Here is a 27,938-nt window from a genome sequence, read left to right as displayed (position 1 = left end):
TCCAGGTTGCTCACGATCGGCACTTCGTTTGTCAAACGAGCCATTTGATGAGGTAGTAGTTTTTCTTGCCTGGAACAAACAAGTCAGCAAAGAAGACAGTCACATGCAACACATCTGTCAATAATCAGTTAAAACCACGGACGGAGTAAGATATACAGAAGTGCTGGCTCTGCTGCTGTGCAACGCGATTACTCGGGACAAACCGTGCAATGGGGTCACGGGGGCCTAACTCATTCTTTTATTTCTCTCCCTCCACTCCTCTACATGTTTTCGCACATGCTTCCTCTTTTCCTTGGACTCTAAGCCAACCATTCCCTTCGTGTAGCGCCTTCTATTGAGGAGTGTGAAAATTGTCCACCAACCTGCTTTCATGTGTGCATGCTCCGGTTGGCAGAAGTCGGCGGCACAGAGCGGACGACAAAATGGATAGGCAAGCATACGCGGGAACGCTGTCATGCACCACTGCTATAGTAAAGACACAAAGACCCATCCGTGGCTCTGCGCATTCAGAGTTCCAGCATCTCTCCTCCACAGCATTTTCTGATTCGTCGCGCCATCTGGCGAACACGCTGTGAAGTGAGAACCGGCATTGCGGAATGTGTCCCTTTCAGATGAGCGGAGCTGGCGCTCATGTCTTATGTTTCTCCGTGCTTAAACCAAAGAAAAAAAAATTCTTCATCCATAGAACCATTACAGTTCTTCTCAGCTACCTCTCTACAGTGCTAAATAGAACTTGAAGGATCGGGGAGTTATACATTGTCAACATCTGCCGACATTCCTGACATTTCGTGAACGTGACACACCGATAGCTATCGTAGTTAGTCACCTTGATTTTAGACACTGCAACAAGAGACACAATGCTTTCCTTTTCGTCAACCTCTGTCTGTCCCCCAGAAGTGAGCAGTGTAGGCATTCCGATTCAACTCTTGACTCCATTCGAAACCCACGAGGGAGCAGTGGGAAGCCACTGTGCTCAGAGATGGCCCCAGCCACCAGTAGTGGCTGGTGGAGAGAGCCAACAAGGCAGTAAGAGCCAGAGGACTGCTGCACTATACTCCGTTTCATACATCAAGTGTAACGCTCTGGAAGCTGTGCAAGGAGCTCAGTGAACAAAATGTGTAAATCCGTGCGTCTCCTGCTTGCATTTCGTCATTGAAAACGCTCATGTAAGCCAAGCACAAGCTCGCGCGTGAGGCGTCGCGACGGGCTGCAAATGAAACAACAAAATACGAAAACAAAGACACGCTAAGCGATCCGGAACAACTTATTGACAACTGCATAAATAGCGGGGTTTGTTTATTTCTAAAGCACAAAGGATCTTCGTGTATTAGCCTAAAAACAAAGAAAAATCACGTTACGGTTGGTGAAATCATCGAACTATTTCTTGGTGCGAACGCATCTACTGCAAGAAGTCTCGCTAGCTTCTATAGAGTTGATGTATGAAAAGGACCACAGGCAGCCCACCCACATGCTATAAGAAGACTCCGTGTAAATAATGTTTTCAATCAATCAATTCAATCCAGTTCTCTTTATCCGTCGTAAACATCCAAGTTGAGCACTCACCAACTCTCGCTAGTGTGTAGTTGCTGGGCAACACGTGGACACCGGGAACAATCACGTGGTCCGGCGTGCTCACGCGACACTGGTTGATGTAAAGCCCACCGGCTGTTATAATGCGGAGAGCGTCGTCTGTACAAAACGAAAAGGAACTGTTTACTTATAGAACAGAGGATTTATTTGCATAAGGGTAAATCATACACATGACCGTGTTCACACACTCCGTGTTCAAGAAGTTTCCATCTCTTCAAACTTCCATTTTCTCCTGAACTTCTCCCTTATTTGGAAGCCCATAAAAAGTTACAGAGGCACCCAAGTCTCCTTAATTGCAGTGAATGTGAAAAGACGGTGTGATGTAACATCATCACTTTGCTATGTGATGGCGCCATCCTCACGACGTCGTCGCTTGGTCGCATGACCTTTCTTACTATCGGGTGGTAATGCTGCTTGCCAGACAGGAGCCAGATTTCTTGCTACCTGGGGCATATAAAACTTCTGCATTAAATGTTGTGACAGCAGTTCCCAAGATCTACGATGATTATGAAAGCCAACAGCAGCACCCACCTTGCAACAGAGTCCTGAATTTTCACTTCAAAATGTAACTCACGTCATGTTCACTTAATCACTTTCTTTTCAAAAAAATTGATACACAGCAGTAAATACACAGTAGCTGCTGATGAACGCCATTTTGTTAAAGGGCTCCTGCAACACTTTTCCAAGTAACCACTGAATGGCTTTATTAAAGGAGCTTATTGCCTCATGGATTGACTGCCGCAAATATATTTAGAATCTGCCAAGTACGAGCAGAGTTGCAGAGATTTGTTGCACACTGTAACTGCTTTCTCTCTTCTCTCGTCTTGACAAGTGCGCAGGAAGCTAAGCAGGAAGGGATGGCACGGGGCAAAGAAGTTACGTCACGCGCGCTCCGTGACCTTGAGCACTTTTTCTTTTCTTTTTTTTTTCTTTGAACGCGTGGCTTACCTTTAGTGTGATCGCGAGTGGGCACGTGGCGGCCTCCCGCCATGGCCGTAGTAACTTACGCAGCTCATGTAGCTCAAATCAGCCAATGGTTGTGAAAGCGGGCACATGGCACGGTCATTTGGATATGCGGCATCATTTGTAGAAAGAAGACAGAATGATTTCTAGCTGACTTTGAGAAATAATTGTGAATTCCAGGCAGCGTGCTGCGCTATAACATTTGGCTCGTGTGTTCTTGGGAGCCTCGACTACCGAATGGCAGTGTTTTCTGAGCATGCTGAAAAAGTCTTGCAGGGCACTTTTAAGCCTGTGTAACTTCTTCCGTCACGTAAATGCATCTGTAATTGTGCATAATGATAATATTGCGCACGCAACACGAAGACACAGACGAAAAGTTCACAAGGACCAGCGCAGTACTATCAACTGACCTTTATTCAATAAGAAACAACAATATATACTCGCTACACGCACCTCATGATCACTGCGCATGAGCAGAATGGCATAGTGTATTCCTTTACATAAAGAAGAAAAAACATTTAACAGACACGTTGCACTATCACATCTTGTTTAGCAAGTCAATTTCGCTATCATTCAACGCTACGGATGCACGAACTGATGGCTGAACTTTTCGTCTGTCTCTTCGTGTTGCGTGCGCAATATTATCATTATGCAGCCAAACCAACTAGCCCGCCTCTCCGTTTCATTGTAATTGTGCAACAATCATTGCGCAACGATAACCTTATATACAAGTAATTTGTACATGGTCAAACCTTATTGCACAGAAGTTGCATGTCACACAAATGTACTAGTATCTGTTATTCATAAAAAATGTGTATGTGCTACACTATCACCATTGCAACACAATACCTCATGTGTGCTTCATGACAGCGATAATTAATTATATGAAGCGACTTGCTATACACAGTAATTCACGATATACAATAATTCGTTGTATCGAGATTTGGCTGTATTGAGATGAAGATTAAGCATTTCCTTCAGGTAGATGACGTCTCGCACTGAAACGGTGAACTGTTGTATGGTAAAAAAATGCAGCCAGTTCGACGCCGTTAAAACCGTCGGACAGGGAAGCTGTAAGTGCGCGAGATCATGTGCATTATCATATCAAGCATCATTGTCATTTCGTTTTATTTATTTCTTTATCGACTCCCCCCTCTGGTCGTGTGACTTGCCTGACACCTACAACTGCTATGTTACTACTGCTGCTAGTACTACTACTATTATTACTACTACTATTATTACTACTACTACTACTACTACCACTACTACTACTACTACTACTATGATGATGATGATGACGACGGTAGACTAAGACAGTTTTGCTGTAAAAAAGAGAAGAGGCAACCGAGGCACTCACTCATGGTTGGGAAGAGGCGGGCCTTCATGGCCATGTCCAGTATGGTCGTTCCCGCCTCGGATGCGAGCGTTGCGAAACTGGCGTCCCCGAAAATCAGGTGCAGCTCTTCCTCCTTCAGATGCTGCAGCGCTTCGGCCGCAGCGTCTCCACCGAAGAGCACTGCACTGGCACGTTTCGCCAGTTCTAAGCCCTTCTCTGCGTGGAAAAATGAAGCGTGGTCACATCCTCACCGCTATTCTCAAACCACTCTCGATAACGAGGTACAATAACCGCGACAGTTACGCAGCAGCTTTTTTAAAAGCGCAGCTTTTTAAAGCGCAGCTCTTCCGTGCCCATTCCTGCGTTGAGCAGCGTCGGTGTAATCAGTGGAGTGAACGAGGACGAAAGAGAGGGAACTCGGAGGATGAAAGACGGTGATAGTAAGGAGTGTGCGAGGAGGAGAGAACGACAGTGGCGAGGCGACAGGTTCCGCTGCCACCCGTGGTGCGACAGTAGTGCGCGTTGTTGTGTGATCGCCAATGACGTCATCACCAAGGTATGCGGCGAGGGCGTCCACCAATGCCATACATGGAAATGAGGCGCTGCATAAACGGAGGGAGGCCTGTCTGCGGTGGCTGTTGTGGAACGCACCCACGCACTGCAGTCCCTGATTAGCGAGGCAGTCGCGCGTCAACATATCGCAAAATCAAAACACCCAAACAGCTGTGCTCAGAATCTGCACTAAGCAGTATCATACACTCAAACCTTGATATAACGAACACAGATATATAATGAATTATCGGTTATAACGAAGTAAATGAAGACTAGTGTTGTCATATATACAGTGTTACAAATAAACGTTTATAACGAATTTTCGTATATAAAGAAGTTATTTTCGTGGCAGATGTGACTTTGCTATAATGAGGTTTCAATGTAATCGTCGGTGAATTTTTTTTCTTACTGCTCGGTCTGCAAGAAGTGTTGAACAAATTCGAGTATGAAAATATGAGTCAACTTACTTTGATCACTTTCCCTGTGGGAAGAAACGAAAGTATTAGTGTTATATTTTTGACATAGATCTCCAACCCATTGGGATCGTCACCATCATCAGCCTGTCTCATGGCCACAGCAGGATGAAGGCCTCTGCCAATGATCTCCAACCCACCCTGTACTGTGCGAGCTGGTTCTATTTTATTCCTGCAAATTTCTGAATTTCGTAGCTCCATGTAACCCTTTGCCGTTCACGACCGCTTCCCATCTGTTGGTATCCATTCTGATGTTCTAACTGACCATCTGTTATCTGTCCCTTTCATGACATGGCCGGCCCAGGTCCATTTTTTTTTCTATATCCACTAAGACATTGACTTTTAATGTCAACTAAGATAACAACTGCCCTTTTTTTCTATTCCGCTGTCTTCGAATCTCTTAAGGTCATCCCTGTCACTTTTCATTCAATGGCACGCTGGGTGGTCTTAACCCATATATGCCCAAACTCAGAAAGAATAACAAAACAAATATTTTTTTTTCACAAAAAGTGTACTTCTACCTTCAAAAGAAAGCACAAGTTCTTTAATTACTGCCAGGTAAACGTAACACTGTTTTTCAAGCCATCCTATACATATAGGACACTGGGCATTAGGGGTGCTATGTGCGGGTGTGGTAAGCCTCGAAACATTTCATGTGCATACCGACATTGCATTTCTTCAATTCCATAACGTATTTCACACAAAGCACGCATTTGCCCGGAGAAAGCGGTTGGCATTTGACGTGCACTTCTTCCTCTCCATGACATTTTTCACAGGAAGCACACGTCTGCCCAGAGAAAGCGGTCGGCACGTGGCAGCATGAAAAGCAAGTAATGTCAAGGCTTGCACACGTTGAGAATACAAATACGCCTACGAATGGCGCACCTTCGAGGGCGGCCTTTCTGTAAACTCGTCAGCACCAGGTTTTTTGTGTACGACATTGCCGCCACCACCACCAAAATCTGCAACTCATAACAAGCTTCGCTTGAAAAATTTGTAAAAATCTGTGCTCACCACCGTGAACAAGTAGCGTGAGGTCTTCGGCAAGCCGCTTCTGAGCCACTCGTTTCTCGGGAGTTCTCTGCATTAAATTTCAAAAGGTACGACAATGTAAACGGAGAAGATAGACCATAAACTTGCATTTGCATTGAAGTGAAAGACGCTAACACTAGCTCGAAAATGGACAATACTAAGCCTTTGACACTTGCACGGGCTGGTGAACAACACACAGCAAAGCCTCAGTGAATGGAAATCTCTTAAAGAAAATCACTGTTTAAATTGAACAACCACCGCTAACACGACTGTTTTCGTATTTGTATTCTGAACGCCTGTTCATCTCTCAGTAAACGAAGCTCCTGCTGAATGGAATACATTTTCCTGGTCCCTTCAGGTTCTAATTAACGAGAGTCCACTGTGTTCATTGTCAAAAGAACGGAAAATCGGGCGAGTTGGTTATGATTCACTGCAACGCATAACACGAACGATGCAGACTGAGAAGACACAGGTCATCTGTGCTGCCCATAGCAATAAATGTGCGTCGTTTTAACCCCGAACATTAGACCAAGAAAAAATATATTCCATTTAACAGGAGTTCCATTTACCGAGAGATGCACATGAGTGCAGAATTAAAGTGTGAACCCGATCATGTCAGAGGCGGTTGTTCCATTTAAGCAGCAATTCCGTTTAAGGGGGGACATGGCACCTGAAAATTTTTTTTTATTTCTTGATTGATGTTGATGAAACTTCCCGGGTTTATGTATGGTTGTAAGCTAATTTCAAATATGCAACTATTTTTGTAGTGTAATGTGCAGTTTTTAAAATACAAGACATTTCATGTGGCTTTTGGGGTGCAAGCTTTTTTCTACACTGAGTGAGTTACAAAGTAAATCAGCATATCACGATAATATAGAATCAGAACTGTGTGCAGTGCAACAAAAATGGATGTTTTAAACCCATTAGAACAAAAGTTATGGTATGTTGAACATTTGCGAGTGAAATTCCGGCTTGAAATTGACTTACCCGTAAATGTTCAGCATACCATACCAAATGGGTATGTTCAAATTGGTTTAGAACATCCATTTTTGATGCACTGCATACAGTTCTGATTCCAGATTATTTTGATACACTGATTTACTTTGCAACTCACTCAGTTTAGAAAAAATCTTGCTCCCCAAAAGGCACACGAAATATTTTGTATTTTAAAAACGACACATTATAGTAAAAAAATAACTGCATACACTCAAACCTCATTATAACAGTCGCATCTGCCATGAAAATAACTTCATTAGATCCGAAAATTCGTTATAAACGTTTATTTGTAACACTGTAGCTATGACAAGACTATTCTTCATTTACTTCGTTATAAACGATAATTCGTTATATCCGTGTTCGTTATAAAGAGGTTTGAGTGTATTTGAAATTCGTACACAAATATGCATAAAGTGACCAAGTTTCATCAAAATCGATCAAGAAATAAAGAATAATTTCGTTTACTGTTTCTGTTACTGAGAGCCTACTGTAAATAATAATTATCATAATAAATAACAGACAGCCTGTATCTTGTATGTTCGTAATTAATAACAATTATCCTAATGAGTAATGGCACGGAGAGTCTACTGGAGAGTTGGGTGCCTGTTGTTGTGGTGTTGTGAGCTGCCCTTTTCAAAACAAAAGCCACTGCAGGATGATGCGAAGGTTTGTGTCGATTTGAAAAGAAAAGAAAGCATGGCAACTCTGACATTTTTTCGGGACTTTCGAGTGAGACTGACTTCGATCTCGCCGCTGACGACAGCAGTATGCTAGTCAGTCTAGTACCCGTGTCACACGGGCGTTTGGAAGGCCTTCCAATCGATAGTCTATTGACTCAATGGTCAAGCACAAGCTGCTACAAGGGACGTTTCAAAGGCCGTCGAGTCAATAGTCTATCGAGTCAATGGAGCGCCCAACAACTCTATCGAAACTTCGATGGCCACTGAACAACGGAAGCGGAAACAACGCGAACGTGCCCCCTTGTTCACAGTGCGCTCGTACTCACGATTAGAATAGAAGATCTAACCAGTATGCTTTAAAAGCAGTATACCGTATGTAAGCGTTATAAATTATTTAATAAAGTATTTTTGGCACTTAAGATTAGCAAACTGCACATACTCTCGACAACAGCAGCGTGCTTGTCTTCATTGTGCCGTCTTGCCATGTATCACTCGCAACAGCTTCACTGCTCAACAGCTTTAAAATTAAATATGTATTCATAACTACGAACACTTTATTAAAGTGTCTAAACAAAAACAACAGACATATATGTGTTTTTAAGTGGATTTAGATTATTTAACTTTTGGTGCCAGGAATAAGAAAATAAAGATCTGCAGTGCCACGCAATTTTTGCGAGAAACACCCAAACCACTTAACGGCCGTTCAAAACTGCCATGTAGCAGCGCGACTACTCCATCGAGTCAATAGAGTTATGGCGTTTCGACGCCTATCGCCTAGGTGGACTAACAACCCCCATGGAGATTGGGTTATGAGAAACGCTTCCCATTCCGAAGCCAAGGTATCAGAAGCGACACAGTTTAATGAGATGTTGTCACAACACTCACCATTTGTGCTTCGATGAGGGCGTCCAGCTCCCGCAGATCCGCAAAGAGAAACAGCTTCAGGAGCTGCACTGCCTCAGCGTCTTTCAAGCGCAGGAAAAACTGGCAGGGAAGGACAAAAAAAGAAAAGAATAAGAAAGCACAGTTAGCACACGACCCACTGCTAACACGTGCCATGCACTAAGAAACAACTAACAAGAATTCGAATGCGTCACGGTAGTGCTAAGGCTTCACTACATTAATGATGCCATTACTACCTTTGCAAGCTACTCAGCGAACCGAGCACATTTGCGTAAATATTAATTTATCACAGGGCAGAGATCGGTACGCGAATGACCCTTGGCATACTACTTTGCAAAAGGGATAGGGAAGGGTTGTCAGAAGATTCCGAAAAAGAGTGGGACAGAAAATACAACAAAGTGGCAATTTCACACAGTGTCAACAGCAAAAGTCAAAAGAGCTAAAAAAAAGTCTCATAGTGACACTGACCTTTACTGCAATTAAAATTCGAGCAATACAGCCAGAACCACCACTGTCGACTCTGGTTGTGGCGGTAGTGACACTGGCAAAATAGTGAGAACCACGAAGCAGCCCGGCGTAGGCTACTGGCCCACCAGTGACTCGGGCCAATCACTGACACTGGCAAAAAAGCGACATTTGTGCGATGCCCAGCAGAACCTTTTCCCTTACATTCTAAGTCTGGCAGTAGTACGATGCCGTACGTGACCATACGTGCACCGAAAGAATTTTATGGGTAGCAATTCATGCTGTGACGGGTGTCATCCCTAGCTAGGTATGCTGACAAAACCTGATGAGAAACCAGTGCAACCGTGGGGACCATTCGAGGTAGCATATGCTAGCATTGCTTCTTCATTATAGTTTCTGCACACTCATGAACTGCCACTTTTCCCCCCAGCTAGCCATGCACAGGTTCGCCGTAAGAGAGAACATGTGGCATTTGTTTTCAAATTTTCATCCCTTTCACACCGTCCAGTTGTTTTATTTTACGCAGACACGATCGCCGCAGAATGGTCTGCAAACCATGCTTGCTCGTTCGCAATGCCCAAAGTTGGTAAGAGGCCTTCTACATTTCTTGTAGTTGAGTTCAGGTACCGATACCTCCAGGTACTTTTGATGCACAAGACCCTTCACTGTAATTGTGTCCGTCTACATAAGTTTTAACAAAAGACAGGAATACAGCCAAAACTGAAAATCAATGTTTTACAATCTACAGTTTGTCGCACCTGGTAGAAATCGTACGGCGACGTCTTGCGTGGGTCCAGCCACACCGCGTTGCCGGACGACTTTCCGTACTTGTCGCCGGACTCTGCTGTAATGAGCGGAACCAGCAGGCCTGCAAGGGGGCAAGAGGGAGAAGAGGACATGCTCCAGGAAAGCGAGAGAGAAAGAAGTCACAGTTTCGCCGCAAGGGTGAAGCACTGAATGCGATAGCAACAAACTGGAATGTGATGCAAACAAAAGACAGCAGCTGACTCCTTTAACCAACATGGATGCTGCAGCGAGCTATGTGACCTTCGTGGTGTCTACGGCTTTGACACAAACTTTGCAATGAGAGCACAACATGTACAAAGCTGTGAGCCATGTGCTGACACCTCTAGAAATGCCATGTGCTGACACCTCCTCTAGAAATAAATGCGCAATCGCACCCTGTAAGCAGAAGTAAGCAATTCCTCCTTGAGACACGCAGTCACCCCTCCACCTCCTATCTCTATGTGCCTTTCGTGCAACGAAAGATGGGCGGGGCTCTTTTAAGCCCTAGTAGCGATCGATAGCAGCCCCCTTGCACCTGTAATGGGATACATGTGCACTTTATTAATGACAAGAGCCAGATGAGTGTGGGCACGAATGAAAGAAAATCATAGTTTCACCGCAAGAGTGAGGCATGAATGCGATAGCAACAAATTGTAATGTAATACAAAGTAAGGCTAGCAGCTAGCTCTTTTGGATCTGATCTTGCGTAACTCTACAAAACGCTGGTGTAAGCGGATGCGGCCGCTCCAGAGAGAGAAGCGGTTTTCGTGCTGTCTGTCATCTAAATGCGAAGTGATGAAAGCACAGCACGCAGACGAGCCATTTCCTGATGTCTGCCGAAATAGCGCACGCGCTAGTGCTTGCGACTGTGTCCTTATTATGAAAGTTTGCAGTTGCAGCTCGAGCAACGCAGCCCCCCTTTTCCCCAGGTGTCCCTTCATGCTCCTTCACCTGACAAAACATGGGCGGGGCATTTCCTCTCTGCTTGAGAAACAATCGACGGCAGGCCTTGCATGTGTAGTGATGTTATCGCATGTACCTTCTGTGCGACGGAAATAGCCAGCTCGTTTCATCTCTTGTTCAGCTGAATTTGTCCCCAGCGCTCGCGCACTTTTACTCGTGGGTATACCATACTATTCGCGAGGCGATGTTATCGATTTGGATTTTACACGGTAAATGACGGCGACAGCAAAAACCCGTTGAGAGTGTCCATGTAATTGTTACCACTATAAGAGACAGAGGGAGGTTCTCACCATAGGCCACATCCGACCTTGTTTTCTTGATCAGGTCATGGCCCGAATCGATGTTGCCGAGCTGGTCACCACCTCCTATCTGTGATGAAAAAGTACAGTCTTACAGCGTCTGACTGAGTGATTTTGCATCACAACCACAAGGACTGCTATGAGGAACACTTTTGAAAATGCGATGCTGTGAGCACAGCGAAGGTGAGCGAACAATCACAGCAGCTGCACAGGCGTTCATGAAACACTAGTAACTTTGTTCTTACAGTGTTTCTTCAAGAGTTACCGAGGCACTCAAGTTCCCTAATGCACACTGAAGCTCACGGAGACATACAGAGCAGGTTGGCATGGCCGGTGAGGCGAGGGAGTGTCTGGGCGTGCCAGCCATGAGTCATGTGACCTATAGTCTGACACAACTTAAGAAGTCCGGATAGGGAGCTCCGCCCAGACAACCAAAGTGCAGCAACCAATCCCCTCTGTGACTAAAGAAATAGTCTCGCTCATGCAATGCGAAGGTGGGGTCACCAGCCGTCCGTCTTGTGATGTCAGTCAGGAGTGCGCACCCATTGGTGCAGGCTTATGTGCATATATGCCTTTGAGGAGAAAGTTGCATTCGACTGCAGTCTCGTGACACAATGTCTACAACACTGTGTGATAATGTCTCATTACGAAGTGGCATCATATGACAGTCACATGATGTCATCACTTCATCATGTGACCTTGCGTCCTAAGGGGTCAGGAACCACCCCTCGAGTTTGGCGAGAAAAAAACATCCCGCGGATAGCAGACACTGCTACGAACCACTCAGCCAAATCTTACAGCAGTGCACGGCAAGGAGAGTTTAGAAGCGAAGCGCAAAGTTAGCACTTTCTCAGGTGCCTTCTTTTCCCACAGAGGCCTGTGCTCACTCTCTTCAGAGTTGCCGGTGGCTGCTGCTTGGCGTTAAAGAACAGGCAGCATGCTATTGATCAATAGCAGACATAAATCAAGAGTGGCGTTTGGATCAGATGTGCTTGTTGTCGTGGGGTACTGCCACAAGCCCACGCCACTCTCCGTAGTCTGCTAACGTTACACAGTGAGCTACACTCATGCACAGGAATCACAATGGAGAGAGCAATCACGATTCATTACGCATGCTCAAGGTGATGACGCACGCTGACGTAGCTTTCTTCCCCCGTGCCATTCCTTACTGTGCAGCTTCTAGCATGCTCATTGAGATGAGATAAGAATGACAGCACTTAGAGTGCATGACAAATCCCTGTAAATGCACTAGTTCTTGACAGACTCGAGAAATTTATATCTGGCAAACGATTCGTGAGACAATAAACACCGATACTAAGGTCGTTCGATGATTTCTCAGAAAAGTTGTTCTCAACCCCTTTGAGGTTCTTACTTGGCCACATGCTCGAACTGCGTGAAGCCGGTAAAGGACCATGTCAGCTGTGAACACGGGTTGAATGATGCATTGGATCGGGTGCCAAAACCCACGTTTGTCAAGACAAGTGTTATAGCGCAAACTCACGACAACGACAAAAAATACACGAAGACAAACACTCATCTTCGTGTATCTTTTGTTTTTGTCCCGAGTTCGCGCTATAACACTTGTCATGAGCTACCAACTAGCCCAAGTCGCCACCCTATTTTGGTTTGTCGTTACTAGAGGTTGGATTTTCAAGCATTAAAAAAGCGCAATTTAGGTGCCAAAAATAGGCAGGCAAAGCAACGTTTTAGGCCTCCAACATCGTAAAGATAGAGTACAATAAATTTTTTCATAAATACAAATAACTTAAAACGAAGACGCGCGCCACGTGTATCTACGACAGGAAAACAAAGATGTTATTGTTTATGATGGCACAAAGGCACCAACAGTTGAACACGGCTGTGCAATTAATCGTCCCTGGTCCCACAGGGTTCGCATGTTGAGTCAAGTGTCCACTGTCCAATCAACACACTACTGGGTGTCCTTATTTTTGGCGTGGCTGAGAAGGGCACAGCAAGAACAGATAGCTATACCGCTAACGGATCAGAAGGGAAGAAAGCCTCCTATTGGCCGGGTTAAATTGCGTACAGCCAAGTCTTCCCCTGGCAGTGAATACCTTAAAAGCTAAAGTAAAAACAATACAAAAGCCATGTGCACATCACATTTTTCCTTCTTCTTTTGCTATTCACTCCCCTTTCCCCTGACGGCTCTCCGTGGTTTCGCATTCGCCAACCACCCGCGCCATGTCATTGTGGCGGCGTATGCCGATTGTTGTGTCCCACTTCACTGCTGCTAGTGGTTGTTTTCTGGGAGTTGGTTGAACTAGAGCACTATAGTCGGGTACAACTTTAGAAAAAAGCGGCATTTGCACCTCAAAGGCGGATGCACACGCGCTTCCACCAATGGGCGCGCGCTCTAGACTGACGTCACGAGCCGGACGGCCGGTGGCTCCGCTCAAGGAGAAGAAGCGGGACTATTTCTTTGCCGCGGAGGCAATCTGCTGCCGCGCTTCGGTCATATGGGCGGGGCCTCTCCTTTTTTCTAAAGTTGTACCCGACTATAGGTTTAACCCCACAGAGCTCCGAACAGTCAACGTTGCCCGGTAACATGAACAGTCTCAAACTGCTCCCAAAAGTGAAACTTGAGGCTAAACAGTATTCATACAAGCGCCAAATTTGAAAAATAGGCATTCATAGGAATTTGTAGGCATTTAGGCACAAATGCTAAAATAGGCATTTATAGGTGCTATAAAAACACTGTAAAAGCCCTTCTTAACCTCATGCTCATGCTTAAACTCATGCTCATATACGAGGGCGGTCCGATAAGTACTTAGCCTTCAAAAGAAAAAACGAAAATTTTGGAATGGTGTCGATTTATTTCTCAACGTAGTCCCCTTTCAACTCTATACACTTGATCCAGCGATCCTCCAACTTCTCGATCCCGTCAGAAAAATGCGTTTTCTCCTGAGCTGCAAAGTAGGCTTCTGTGGCGGCGATAACTTCTTCATTCAACTCACATTTTTGTCCGGCGAGTGATTTTTTCAAGTTGGGAAACAAGAAGAAATCACTCGGGGTCAAATCTGGAAAATACGCTGGATGGGGCACCATTTCGAAGCCTAGTTCGAACAACTTAGCCATGGCGACGGCGCAGCTGTGAGCTGGCGCATTGTCATGGTGGAAGAGCACCTTTTTCTTCACCAAATGTCGCCGTTTTTTTTCGCAATTCGGCGTCGAATCAGCCCAGTAATTCAGCGTAGTAGGGTCCTGTCACCGTTTTGCCCTTCTCAAGGTAGTTGACGAAGATCCCACCTTGAGAATCCCAGAAAATGGTGGCCATCACCTTTCCGGCCAATGCGACAGTCTTCGCCTTGTTCGGAGCAGGTTTTCCGTGTGCAGTCCACTGTTTCGACTGTTCTTTGGTCTCTGGTGTGTACCAGTGGATCCATGTTTCATCGACGCGCACAAAACGACGCAAGAACTCCTTCGGATTATGCTTAAACAGCTTCAAACACTGCTCTGAAGTGGTCTCACGGACGCGCTTGTTGTCCGGAGTGAGCAAATGCGGCACCCATCGCGCCGACAGCTTTCTCATGCCCAAAATTTCATGCAGGATATGACCCACGCGGTCTTTTGAGATGCCTACTGTCTCAGCTATCTCGCGCACCTTCAGTCGGCGGTCTGCCAATAAGAGGTCGTGGATTTTTGCCACGTTATCGGCCGTGGTAGCCGTTTGCGGGGCCCCTGGGCGAAGCTCATCAAAAACCGACGTGCGACCATGTTTAAACTCATCGAACCAATTTTTTACGGTTGCCATCGAAGGAGAAGACTCACCGTAGACGGCATCCAGTTGCTCTTTGATTTCGCTGCACGATTTCCCTTCCAAAAACAAAAATTGAATCACCGACCGATATTGCTCTTTTTCCATTTTTAACGGACACACGAACATCACCTGCTTCCTCAAGCGGCCAAAACAAAAGCGCGAGCCCGATTCAACTGGACCTTCGCATGTGTCCCTCTAAGAGAGCGTACTTAACGTCAGTATATGTCTCATGCGATAGAGTCGCGCTCTCGCGGTGAGGCTAAGTACTTATCGGACCGCCCTCGTAACAAAGTGGGGCAACAGGAGCGCAAGGAACAAAATAGGCATTAGCCTAAATTTTGGTCTTTAGTCATCACTCGGTCATGTGAGTCTCCTGGCCATTGGATGTTAAAGACACCAGATGCTGGTTTTTCTGTTTCATTGGGCATATACCGTATTTACCCGCATAATTTGCGCCCTCGCATAATTTGCGCACCCCTAATATTTAGCCAGCTTTGCTAAAAAAAAATATTTACTCGCATATTTTGCGCTCCCCGCCCCGCTCGAGCCAGCTCGCCGGCGCGCGCGCACGGGGCGAACTTTGGACGGCCGCGCCGCCGCGCCCCGCGGCCCTCACCGAGCAGGCGAGCGCAGTCATACACAAGACAGGCTGCGAGTGCGAAGTCCCTTCTTCCGATTACTTCGTTCTATTCTCTGGAAACCGCCGAGACCGTACCAACCGTTAATTTGTTCACCGGTTGTCGGAACTGTTCGAACGTTCTCCCGCCGTGAGAATGCATGCACGCGACACGGCACGGACTACTTTCTGCATCGGAGGCGTGCGAGGGCCAGTCGCGCCAACATTTTCCCTCGCTGACCCTCCTCCTCTGCGTCCGCGCTGCGACGCAGCCTTCGTTGATTTCGGAAGTTCAGGTTTCGCTGGTTTCGCGATCAGCCAGTTGCGTTTTCACTGTTCTCTTGCGCTGAGCTACAATACCTATTCGGCAAAATTCAAGCTCACTGTTATAGAATTTGCCTAAGGAAACGGGAACCGTGCCGCAGAAGAATTCGCTTTTTAATACAAGACCGGGAAGGAGACCGTTCCGAGGACCGAAGCATGGAAAGTTTCCTGCCGTTGGAGAATACCTTTTCAAATATGTGCGAGAGCTTAGGCCCACCGGTATCGCCGTGCCGTGGCACCTCGTTACTCCCAGAATTGTCGCGAAGAGCTTCAACAAGACGCCTCAACGCACTCGACGGAACCAAGGACGACGCGCTTTGGGAAAGCGGTGACAGCGGCCGCGGCGATGATTCTCAGTCGGACTTCTCAACCAGTGATTCTGACTAGACCGCGCATGACCGAATCTGGCTGGTTAAAGTACGTGCTAATTCTGTTAAAAACCCTTCGTTTGCGCTATAATTTATTTTCTTCTTTAATGTATTATATCGTGCGTGTTAGGACTATATATTGTGCGTTATTTCAGAAATCTCCGCGTAATTTGCGCACCCCCTTTTCGGAGCTCCAAATTCGCGAAAAAAAGTGCGCAAATTATGCGAGTAAATACGGTAATGCTTCCACAGTAAGAAATTCCTACAGCTGTATATTCATTGGAGGATGGTAAGCAGCTGCCACAAAATAATGAATTTTGAGCAATGCCTAGTCATGGGGTCTTTATCATGCACCCATTTATAAGTACATGAGCATTTTGATTTTTTGTTGCCGTTCACTTGTGCTGCAATGCGAGTGCTGTGACTGGGAATCAAACAGACAACCCCTCACGCAGTGGCAGAGCGCCATTGTTGCCAAACTCGCATGCCATGTTTGTCTAGCGTGGGTTTCCCAAATGGGCTTTTGTACTGGCACAAACCCCCAAACCAGTTCGCTCCATCATTGGCAGACTTCGCTAACAATGGGGATGCAATACAGTGTAGAATGCCCGTGGCAGTTGCACTCTTCCGACCATCGTGGGCCGCGTAAAACAACTGCAGTTTTAAAACGAAGGAAAATAACAAATACCCGCGGGTTACCTGAAATCGACACTTGTAGTTGTCGTACAGGTGCAGCCAGTCGTATGCCTGGAAGACCTGGTACGAGAATTCAGCCAGGCTGATGCCCTCACTAGAGTTTAGACGTTGCTGTACACTGGAAAAAAAAAAAGAAAAACGAAAGGAAAAGAAAATGATGAAGCAAAAGTAAAAATTGTTTAGATGTAAAGGAGTGATATCCGGTCATGTACACTCAAACCTCGATGTAAGGAATACAGATATAACAAATTATCGGTTATAATGAAGTAAATGAAAAATAGTATTGTGACACATAGTGTTACGAATATACGTTTATATTGAATTTTCGGTTATAGGAAAGACTCGCTCAAGTTTGCCCGCCGACGCCAGCGCTTGCCATTCCCCTGCCGGAAAAAGCGTACACTAGTAGCGTGTTACGACCCTTCCGCTCCCTTTGGCTCCCATACATTTGCGAAGCGCACGCTGCACGTGAAACGCCCCTCGTTCCGCGATTTCACCCCGACAGAAAGGGGGGAACTATTGGTGCGTCGTCAACTGTCACAATGGCCATGCAAACACGAAGGGGTCGGCTCCACCAGTGAAATTCTACCGATTCCCAAACAGATGGCACGAAAAAAGCAGACGACAGGCATGGATGCGAAGCTCACGCTTGAGTGGGTACGACCACGACAACTACGAAAAAAAAAAAAGCATTAGCCGTTGTTGCATGTCCATTGGTTTTTTTTGGCAGATACAGTGAACTATTGTTACTGAGTGTGCAGGTACAACTCGTACAACACGGTGCACTTTCAATAGTGACCAAGATAAAATGCCTTCTAAACAGACAGGGCGTGCAAACACGGACACAAGAAAGAAGTCAGGACACCACAAACGCCGTTTGTGGTGTCCTGACTTCTTTCTCGTGTCCGTGTTTGCACGCCCTGTCTTTTTAGAATGAATACTTACCAACTAGCTCAGCACTCTGTTATTATAAAATGCCTTGACAGCAATTGGCTCTTCCCCCGCAGATTGCACACAAAAAAAAGTTTTTCTGAAAGCTGGGCGCTCGTCATTTCCCTATTAATAATGCTATGTCATGTTGATAGTACGCACGCTGTTCGTGAACTCAGTACCGGCTATGAGAACGGCGATAATGCAAGAAAGGACACGCGAGATAGATGCCAATTTTTGTTGCGGGAAAGAAAGAAGCCCAAAATAGACCATTTATTTTTGGAGTGTTGCGTACCGCACGATAACTCAAATGGTTGCTAGTAAATTAACCCAACTAATAGCAGTCACAGCGCCAGGGCCGCTTAACCTAAAGCATGAGAAGCAGCCTTACCCATGCATCGAGTAACAAACATAGTGAGTGTGTGGTACACACAGCAAACCAAATAAAACAGGTACATAATTATGAACGTACAGAACATTGCGCTAACTTCATGTCGTAAACAGCGTCGTCCTTCACTTGCGAAATGCACTTCGCTCGGACGAGGGCGGCGTCGTCTGCCATCACTTGTTCCGCATCTGCTACGTGGCTGAGCAGACGCTCACCTTTCACCAAATTGCTGCGACACGGACAGAAGCGTGCACATCCTAACTGCGCACGACGCGAAATTGTCAAAAACACATGCAGAACGCGTTCAGCATGCGAGCAAAGCAACATATTTTCAAGGCAGCTTGAAGGGGACAGCGCAGGGGTCAACACTCGAGTAACCAGTTTTCTCCCCACATTGACTGACAGCGCCAGGCACCGCAGCTCCTCCCATGGCGTGGGTCTCCCCTATAACGAAGTTATGTTCGTGTGAGATGAGACTTCACTATAATGAGGTTTGTGTACTATTTTGCCACAAGTACACGACTCAATTTATTTTAAAATTCCTAGCCCATGGCCCCCTTCAGCAAGTCGAGATCATCGGCAAAGTGTGTGTGTGGGGGGCAAAATTCAAGATGGCGGCAGCAAAGTTTTCCTGCCAGAAAAAAAAACCAAGTGTGCATGGACTTCTTCAGAAGTCTTCAGGCCAGTGGAACGGCGCATTGCAATGACAATTCACACACAAAAGAAACTCATAGGAAATGTGATCAGACCATGGGAAGCATGTCATGGAAGCACCTGTGATGATGAGCGCACGCCAATGCAAGAGCTGTGAGTAACAGACACAAATCACAGAGGCCTTACACTTGATAAGTATGTGTGCCATAATTTAAAATACGTCATAGGTACCGCCTTCAAATTGCAAGTATACACATCTCAAAGAGCATGCTTTTGCTTGCGGGATCCTGGAAATCGTCATGGGTGTCGTGCACCATGTGTGGCGTATGATCATTATGTGGTAAAGAAAAAAACATCAAAATTTGATGACAAATTTTAGGCGCAGCCACTTAGAGATTCGGATTCAAGCAGGCCAGTGTCGCCTGAAGGTGCTGTGTGATCAGGGTGCTGAGCAGATGGGAGGGGAGTGGGGGAGTTGCTTTCCCGGAACGGCGTGGAAATTTTAAATTAGCAGTAATGTTGTAGGGGGTGCTCGTTCAGGTGGGAGCACTTGCCCGGAATTTTACGGTAATCGTTTTACAAAAGGACTGAACATTGCTCAATGCCCACTTTAGCCACTTTCTTCAAAACGTGGCAACGTATCTCTCTTTCCTCAGCACCACGATTGTGACTGGCATTGGCAAATACTCCCACAGCTACATCTGGCAGATATATACAAGGATATCTGGCATTTAACAAACTGCAAGTTAAATTGCGCACCAGAAAGTAAAAGTTCTCATCACCTGAACATGGCACGAAGCTCCAATTCTGTAGTAGGCAGCTCAATTACTAAGGCACAGCATGCGTAACGCAGCAGTTGTTGAACGAAATAAAGGATATATTTTTTAGGGGCTCGTTTCTTTGCCGTGCACAACCAAATTTATCTAACATTTTAATTTATGTTTTTATCACTGCCCCACAGTTAAAAACGTTAATAATTAATAGCCGCTAGCCACTGTGCTTTCCCTGGTGCAATTGTCTGTTGCATTCAACTGGTTGTGTATAACAACGTAACAAGCTCATAAAAAAATTTCAATTTATGACACTATTATTACACTACAGTTAAAAAAGTTAACAATTAATGGCCCCTATGCCTTTCCTAGTCTGACTGTCTGTTGCATTTAACTGGCTGTCCATGGCAGTTGTTGGTTAGACTGCTACTGTTTCATTTTCCTGGTTTATTGTAACAGGCAATACCCGTCAGTCTCCCTTATTCTTTTTATAAAGCATTTTAAATGTCTGTTACTAGGTAGCATTGTAAATTATTTTAACTGCAAGTTGTAAACAGCTGCTACTTGCAACCCAATTGTAATACATTTCAAGTGCACTTTAATCAGTTTTAAACAGCTCCAATGAAACCTGTTGCTGTCTGTCCACGATAACGACGAAGACGTCACCAAATTTCAAAATGTCAATTAAAGTAATAACGACAAAGACAATCACCTCGTTCTCGACATCATCTTTCCCAGCCTGAAGTTCCGGCCGACAGTACCGAGGAAGCCTATGACGTCGTGGCCGAGGTACCACTCCGAATTCCGGACTATCCTGCGCAGAACAACACCGCCGGCATCTGTTAACACTTCTTGTTCGTGATTGCGAAAGAAAGGCATTGTGTACGTTTTTATAAAATGACATTTCAACTGAATGAAGGACTCGGTGACAAACTTCAGCACCTTAAGAGGACACCAAAGACATTAAGAGGAGTTATATGTGGCTAACTTAATTGTTCTGCAAAAGTACCACAGTGACACTTTTACTAAGAACAGAAGTGTTTCGTTAGGGAGCTGATTACATGACTGGTAACATCGCTGAAAAGGCACGCAACAAAGTCCTTTTGCATATGTTGTAAATCGTAGCAGCTAAAAAGCAGTCGCTGAAAGGTAACCATCTGTCATCTAACATACAGGCAAACACAGTTTCGTCAGTTCCACTGCCAAAACCGTGCTTGCCCCAAACCACAGCTCACATCCTCAAAGCCTTGTACCAATGCTCAAGTAAGTATAGCGACATGCATTTTCCTTTATATATGGTTTTGTCCTTACTGCCAATCAGTTCGTCGGAAAACTTGCAGAAAGATCACGTCGTACAGTGCGAGATGCTCAAAGAAATATCTGGCACAGTAACTTGCCTGGTTTCTAGCAACAAAAACACGAGAAGTTGCTTTCGTCTGTTGGAAAGCTAGCAGTTGCCTAGGTGGCACCAGCATTTGCTTGCATCAGCAACTGCCTGCAATCGTTTCGGGTTAAGCTGTCCCTTGTACCAAAGGAGTGGAAAACCTGCAGAAGCTATCCCGGAACAGCTGCCTCATGCAGCGTCCAACAGAGTGGTGATGCAACCATGCATTAGCCTTCCTTCTACCCTTTCCCTCATGAGTCTGAGCGCACCCACCATGGTGGTCTAGTGGTTATGGTGCTTTACTGCTGACCCGCAGGTCGCGAGATCAAATCCCGGCTGCGGCGGCCGCATTCCGATGAAGGCGAAATGCTAGAGGTCGGTGTGCTTAGATTTCAGTGCATGTTAAAGAACCACAGGTGGTCGAAATTTCCAGAGCCCTGCACTACGGCGTCACTCTTAATCATATCGTGGTTTTGGGATGTCAAACCCTAAGAATTACTATATTATCACAAGTCCGAGAGTATCTTCCTGTCCACACAGAATCTCCAACTAATCGTCTCTGTGGCCGCTTACAGAGGGCACTTTGTATGTCAAATGACATGACCAATTTGTGCCACAGGCCAAACGAGATCGACGCTGATTTTGCCATACGTCTCACATCTATGGGCTACAAAAGTGACACTCAGCAGGCTGTTAGTTTCATCAGCTGGTCTTCTCAAAGAGGTCAAGTATGCGGCAATTTATTGCAAGACCTTTCAATAATTTACGCTATCCCTCACTGTAATGCAATAATTGTTGGGGTTTTACATCCAAAAACCCCAATATGATTATGAGGGACACCGTAGTAGAGGACTCCAGAGACATTGATCATATGGTGTAGTTTAACATGCACCTAAATCTAAGTACATGGGCCTCTGGCATATCGCCTCGATCGAAATGCGGCCACCGTGGTCGGGATTCGATACCGCGAACTTCGGGACAGCAGTCGAGCACCGTAACCACTAGACCACCGAGGCAGGTTTCACAGTAGCGTGTTCATTTCCCTTCTGCTCTTGCTTACAGTCCTCATTGTGAAAACCTTGCTTTTACATCATTTGTACCTCTTACAAACCCTGCTTTTTAGTCATTATTTTTTTGTTTTGTTTTGTTTCTCGGCACAAAGCTTGCAACCCCTATCGTCACGTCACCTCAGAGGGCTCAGGGTCTTGTTGGGTTTGCTCGGTTTCCAAAAGTGGGTTGCGTGGTTCGTAAACACCGTCTCCAGGTTGTAGCGAAGACCGGCAACGTTCTTTTCGATGACGTCCTCGGCCATTTTGTCGCGCTCCGTGAGCCGACCGCTGGGATCGCCAACTTGAGCCGTTGAGTCGCCAATCTGCGAAAAACGGCCCCCCCCGTAACGAAGCGCTCAAGACTTTGAAAAGACCTACACTCGGTTGCGACCTAAGAAAAAATGTAGGCTTCGCCCACAGAACCACGGTGCCTGCCCTTCACCTGTGAAAGATAGTCGTGCTTGTTGGCTTCCGCTTGAACCGTAAGTACACTACGAATATTAAGAGTTTAAGGCTGGTTGTTACTACCTAAAATGTTACGTTCGGCTTAGCAGCGATGTCAGAATTCCCGACGAAATTTACTAGGATATTCAAGTTTCCGACATACCGTATTTACTCGAATCTGGGCCGGCCCCGATTCTAAGCCGACCCCCGAAATTCGCAAGGCCAGAAAACAAAAAAAACTTAATCATTGTACTCGAATTTAAGCCGGCCCCCCCACTTTCGCACATCATTTTTTCAAAAAAAAAAACATCGCCTCAGGTTCGAATAAATGCGGTGAAACCAGCAAACACGTACGTCTCTCTGTATGGGAAAGTGTAAAATCTGAAACACTCAAGAAGTGCTTGATGTCACGAAAATGAGCCAATGCTACTGGATATAGCCTTTATGCAAATTATTTGTGGGAGATTTATACAAACACCAAACCTTCGTAAACGAAGGTTGTGGGTTCAGATCCCGTCAACAGAAAGGGTGATTTTCCGTCCACTTTAGTTCTTTCCAATTTAGGTAAAAAACCATTACACTACAGTTTAAAAAACAACAAAGACGTCATATTTTTAGCGCAAACAGGAAGAAAAAGAATGAACTGGCTGAGAAGAGGAGAGGCAGAGAAGAAGACAGTGCACAGGGCATTAGCGCTTGCCCTGTGCACTGTCTTCTTCTCTGCCTTTCGTCGTCTCAACCAGTTTGTTCTTTTTCTTCCTGTTTGCGCTAAAAATATGACGTCTGGGATACAACACCAACTAGCCTGAGAAGAATTTTTATTGACGTCCCCCATACTTTCCTTGGCTTAATTGTTTGTTGGTTTCATTACCCAATGAAACCAACAGATCATGAGGCTAAGAAAGGTGCTATAGGGACATTATTTCCAAGTTTTAACAGTAGCATAGTAATTACGACATCAATGGAAAGGAATGAAAGTGGATGAAAAATCAACTTGCCACAGGTAGGGACTGGGCAGACAAGCTTTGAACATGCAACCTTTGGTAGAGCATCGGATGCGTTATCTGAAGGTAGTTGGTTCGGTCGCTACCTGCGGCAAGTTGATTTTACATCCACTTTAATTTGCTTCCATTTATGTCATAATTACTATACTGCAGTTAGAACATACGAGTAATGTCCCCTATGTCCTTAGCTTCATTGTCTGTTAATTTCATTAGGTTGTGCGTAACAAAGAAATGAGCCCTCGATCAATCCCCCGTTTTGCTGCTTTCATTGGTTGTACGTGGCTCAAGTAACCATGGAAACACTTACCACGGCAATGACGTCATGGCCCATTCTCTGCATGTGCAGCATCAACACGATGGCCAAAAGGTTGCCAACATGAAGAGAGTCGGCCGTCGGATCGAAACCGCAGTAGACGCACTGCTTCGTGCACAACAGCTCGGCAACTTTATCGCTGTCGAACGGGAAGAACGAAAAACAGTTGCACTTCAGATGTAAATCAGAGCTAAGCCACGGGTGTGAGCAAAGCGACTTGCAACTCCTTGCGCGACAGCACTGGAACGCGCATGTAACAACACGAAATGTCAGTGCTAAATGGAAGTGAAACTAACGCTTGTTTCTTCAATATCATGCCAAAGATATTTGCTATCCAATGAGTTTACACAATATGCACAGCATTTTGTAGTCTAGTTTCCCATTACATAAGTTTTTAGCTGCACACTGCTACGAGTTTTTATAAAAAAATGGTACTTGCATATGCCATGCGTGTGATTTGCAACACTGGTTTTCTTTTCCTATTGTCCCTTTCACAGACATTTCCACTATGTGTTATTTCTGAAACAGCGCTATCTGTGAATAAATCTGAGTGCTCTCCTTTGTTCGGGTTCCAAAACAATAGAGATGTCATGAATGCCGTGATCACTAAATCAGCTAAAGAACTACCTGCCTTTGAGTTAATCCGGCCTACAGCATCCAATGCACCACACTACAAAGCTACTAACACACGATTCTTAGGAGGACTTGTTCTTGGGCAAGCTAGTGTTTGCTGAATGCTATAGTGTAGTGCAAATACAAAGTCAAAGAAACATACAACACAGACGTCTGCATTGTATGTCTCCGTGTCTTTGTATCTTTGTGTAATGCTACGACGTTTATATGATTCTCCATGTCACCTAAAGTTATGCCAGCAAACGGGGCATTCATATTTTGACAATGAACATAGCAGGAACGGTGCACAACTTCGAAAAGTGCTCTTTCGATTGTTTCGCAGCTTTCCGATCATTGTCGCTGCCATGTTTCAACCACGGTATCACATTCGCCACGTTTTTCAACTCTGATTGGCTGACAAGATGGCACGCTCACGCTGATCGGCTGAAAACATTGCCAGGAGTTTGACACAATATGGCGGAAGTTAGGGGTAAAAAATAACACCAGCGCCGCACCTAATGTAAATGGAAGGGTGAAGGAGCGTAACCAGAAATATTTTACATGGAAAGGTGTTATGAGAACACAACAGCTGATTTTGTTGGCGTAGTTGTCCGCCACCGCCGCCAGCATCCATAGCAGCTAACGCGCACATTGAGAGAAAGAAAAGCAGGGTTCAAGCGGGATTTGAACCCAGGAACTCTGCGTGGCAGTCGAGTATTCTACTATAGAGCAACACCAGTGCTTGAAACTTCTTCACAAAGAGAGCCTATATACAGGCGTCATGTCGGGCAAGGAATCACTTTGACAGATGTAATATAGCGTGCTAGAAGAGTAAAATAACATCAGGGGTCATCACACAATGAGAATTGCGCAACAAGTGGGTGGTTTAATGCTTCCCATCCATTACAAAGGGATCGGACATAATTCATCATCGTCATCAGCTCCTACTTCACAAAATTATGATGATTTGTGACGTAATGGGTACCTTGCAATTGTACTTAAAGTAGAAGCCCCTAGAGAGTCTACAACGAGCTCTAGAAAGGCCGCTCGTCCATGGTTTCGCTATGACTGTGCTGCATGTTCCGCACAGGCTTGGAGTTTTTTTTTTGTTTTTGTTTTTCTTTTTCAGCAAAGGAGGCGACCCCCTTTACGTGCGTATGCCTGTATGTGTGCGCGTGCGTATGCACACAAAAATGTAAAGACTTCGAGGGGTTGGGGGTTGAACACGCCCCAAATCAACCCCCCCCACCCCTGGCTACAACACTGGAAGGGTCTGTACTAACTTTTCGGGTGGATGAACTTCCTGGATGATAGCTCGTTGTAGAAGCTGTTTGAACGCTTCCTTGGTGCCGTGGTTTCGTGTTAGACATGGCCGCGCAAGAGAAGCGCGCTTGAAAAACCTGGAAAGAAGAAAAATTGGACGCGGTCATGACGATTCGACTATGGATTGTCCGTTAGCTGATGTCTCCAGCAAGAACAGTCTTTTCTCGCTGAGGTTAGCGCGGACTGGTTTACAAGAGCACTGTCAAATAAACTTAAGCGTTCGGTTAACCAGTATGCCAGCCACGCAACGATCTGAAACTAAAACCCTCCGAGCTTAATCGGAACGTATCAGAAAAAAATACCAAGTTTGTCGTTCTTCGCCCTTCAGGACAAGTATCAACATCACACTGTACTACGGAATATGCGATTAAAGCAAGGAAAAGAATCGTACACGTGACAAAAAGCAGGGGAAGGTACCACGACAGCTGACGATGAGAGCCCCCACCGAACGTGCACACTTGGATGGTAAGCTGGCCATAACAGAGAATAGGCGACTGCCAGGTGCTTCGAAATACATCTCAGGGAGTTTACCTGAATGTCGACTTCGGGAAAGGTACGATGAGTTTTGTAGTAAACATGGGGACACAACGAGGGAGAAATGTACCGCTCCGTCTCGTCCGAAGTCGGCGATTTCACGCCACACGTGAAGTGCGTAAAGCACGCCGGCTGTTGTTGTGAACAATGTTGACGGACCAAGTTCGGAAAACGTCCGTAACCGCTGCCACAAGTGTCGGATAATGGTAGATTCGCAGTGTCCCGCCACATGCAGAGAACTGGAAAATGACCCAGTTTTTCTAGTGAAGTGCAAAATCAAGTGATTTTTTGCCACGAGACGCCCACACTACGGAAATATGAACATGTTACGCGTAGGCCTACTACTGTGATCACGTTCTGGCCGTCTCCACACTCTGCTCCGAATAAAAGCCTCATGGCCTCATGTCTTAGAGGGCCCCTGACAGCCCATTTCTTGTTTGTGACATTTATGTTGTAATAAGCAGGTCTATGTCTTGTAATCACGGAATGACACCGTAAATGCTCCTACGTCATGTCTAAATAATCCTAGCAGCGTTAATTGTGGTCATTTTTAGTGTACGTTCAAAACGCGCGCTGAAAGAGGATAAGAAACTAGCGCCGCGCCGCGGCGGTCGTGCCTCGGGGCACGCGTGATGACGTGCGCTCAGTATTCGGTGACGTCAGCCACGCGCTTGTTGAACTGCCAGTTGGAGAACACACACACGGAGAGTTCACGCTGCCTGCCGACACGTATCGAAGAAGGAGAAGGTGGGAAAGCAAACATGCTTCGCAATATACCACAGTGCATGCACCGCGCATATTTCTGTCGGTGACGTCGACAACACTTGCTTTACCTCTGCAACGTCACAAGGGGCCTACGTCTACGTCATGCTAGTGGTTATGTTGATAGGAGTTCAAAATTCAGATGAGCGCTCAGGCTTACTTTAAAACCAAATTAAAATATCTTAAAGGCAACGCTCGTCACTCGTAATCGGTCAGAAGTGCCCCCGCATGCAGGACTATCAAACAACACAAGCATCTCGAGTTTCCAAATTCGGTGTCAGGGGTCCTTTAGAGGTGGTGGTCGGGGTCGGGGTCTGTTGTTCCGTTTGGGTTTGTCATTGAACAACTCTGGCCTCAACTGAAGTCCCTATATTTTTCACTGATAGAGAAAAAAAAAAGGCTAGAGACTTTGCTAGAAATCATTAGCGTAGCCAGAACTTTTTTCGGTGGAGAACGGGGGGATCATACATTACTTTATGTATGTTCGTGCGTGTGTTTGTATGTGCGTATGGTTACCAACTCTTCAATGAAGAGAGTCGGAACGAGGGGGGGGGGGGGGGAGGGAGTACACTGACATAGAGAGTCAGTGAAATCAGTTTTCTTTATTGTGGTACCTTCCAGACAAATCCATTGTTTGGCTACGTGCTGCTCGCAACACTTCCTCTTGCTGGAGAATACACTCGTAAAAGTTTTGGCACTTCAAGCGGAAGTTCAGCTAAAGTGGCTAAAGACCCTCGCATCCACCGCAACATTGCTTCGTTGTTCCGAACATTGACGCGCGTTGTTGGGCGTGCTTTGGATAACACGAAAAATTTGTAACTGGGTGGTCCAGAACAAATACGGGACATAAGAGCTGCGTGGACAGGGACGGCGCGGTACTCGGGACGATGTATGAATTGTTGGGACAGTCCCGCAACATCCTGGATGGTTGGTAACCTGCAAGTGTGCCTG

The 27,938-nt window shown here is 45.7% G+C and overlaps 2 protein-coding genes across 2 annotated transcripts in view; one reads left to right on the top strand and one right to left on the bottom strand.

The window, feature by feature from the left end:
• The window catches only part of LOC119399996 (SUMO-conjugating enzyme UBC9), a 562,334-nt gene that overhangs the window by 422,390 nt on the left and 112,006 nt on the right, over positions 1-27,938 (top strand). The gene's annotated exons all lie outside the window — the stretch shown is intronic.
• On the bottom strand, positions 25-26,350 carry LOC119400001 (tyrosine--tRNA ligase, mitochondrial). The gene is made up of 13 exons (XM_037666907.2): positions 26,223-26,350; positions 25,652-25,768; positions 23,751-23,895; positions 22,134-22,318; positions 20,275-20,376; positions 16,824-16,938; positions 11,030-11,108; positions 9,749-9,858; positions 8,508-8,606; positions 5,929-5,995; positions 3,911-4,105; positions 1,564-1,689; positions 25-69 (listed from the first exon to the last, which is right to left on the bottom strand). Exons 1-13 carry the CDS (start codon positions 26,267-26,269, stop codon positions 32-34), a joined length of 1,425 nt encoding a protein of 474 aa, XP_037522835.1. The 5' UTR covers positions 26,270-26,350; the 3' UTR covers positions 25-31.

The sequence above is a fragment of the Rhipicephalus sanguineus genome, chromosome 7, assembly GCF_013339695.2.
Source record: "Rhipicephalus sanguineus isolate Rsan-2018 chromosome 7, BIME_Rsan_1.4, whole genome shotgun sequence".
Taxonomy (NCBI): Eukaryota; Metazoa; Arthropoda; class Arachnida; order Ixodida; family Ixodidae; genus Rhipicephalus; species Rhipicephalus sanguineus.
This window is presented reverse-complemented; position numbering and strand designations above follow the sequence as displayed.

Excerpts from the sequence above, each read along its gene's own strand:
- LOC119400001 (XM_037666907.2), bottom strand. The coding sequence starts at position 26,269 with ATGTTTACTACAAAACTCATCGTACCTTTCCCGAAGTCGACATTCAG. Across the intron at positions 20,377-22,133 it reads AAGACCCTGAGCCCTCTGAG|GATAGTCCGGAATTCGGAGT; the intron begins GTGACGTGACGA and ends TGTTCTGCGCAG. Across the intron at positions 9,859-11,029 it reads AAGGTCGGATGTGGCCTATG|GCCTGCTGGTTCCGCTCATT; the intron begins GTGAGAACCTCC and ends GCCCCCTTGCAG.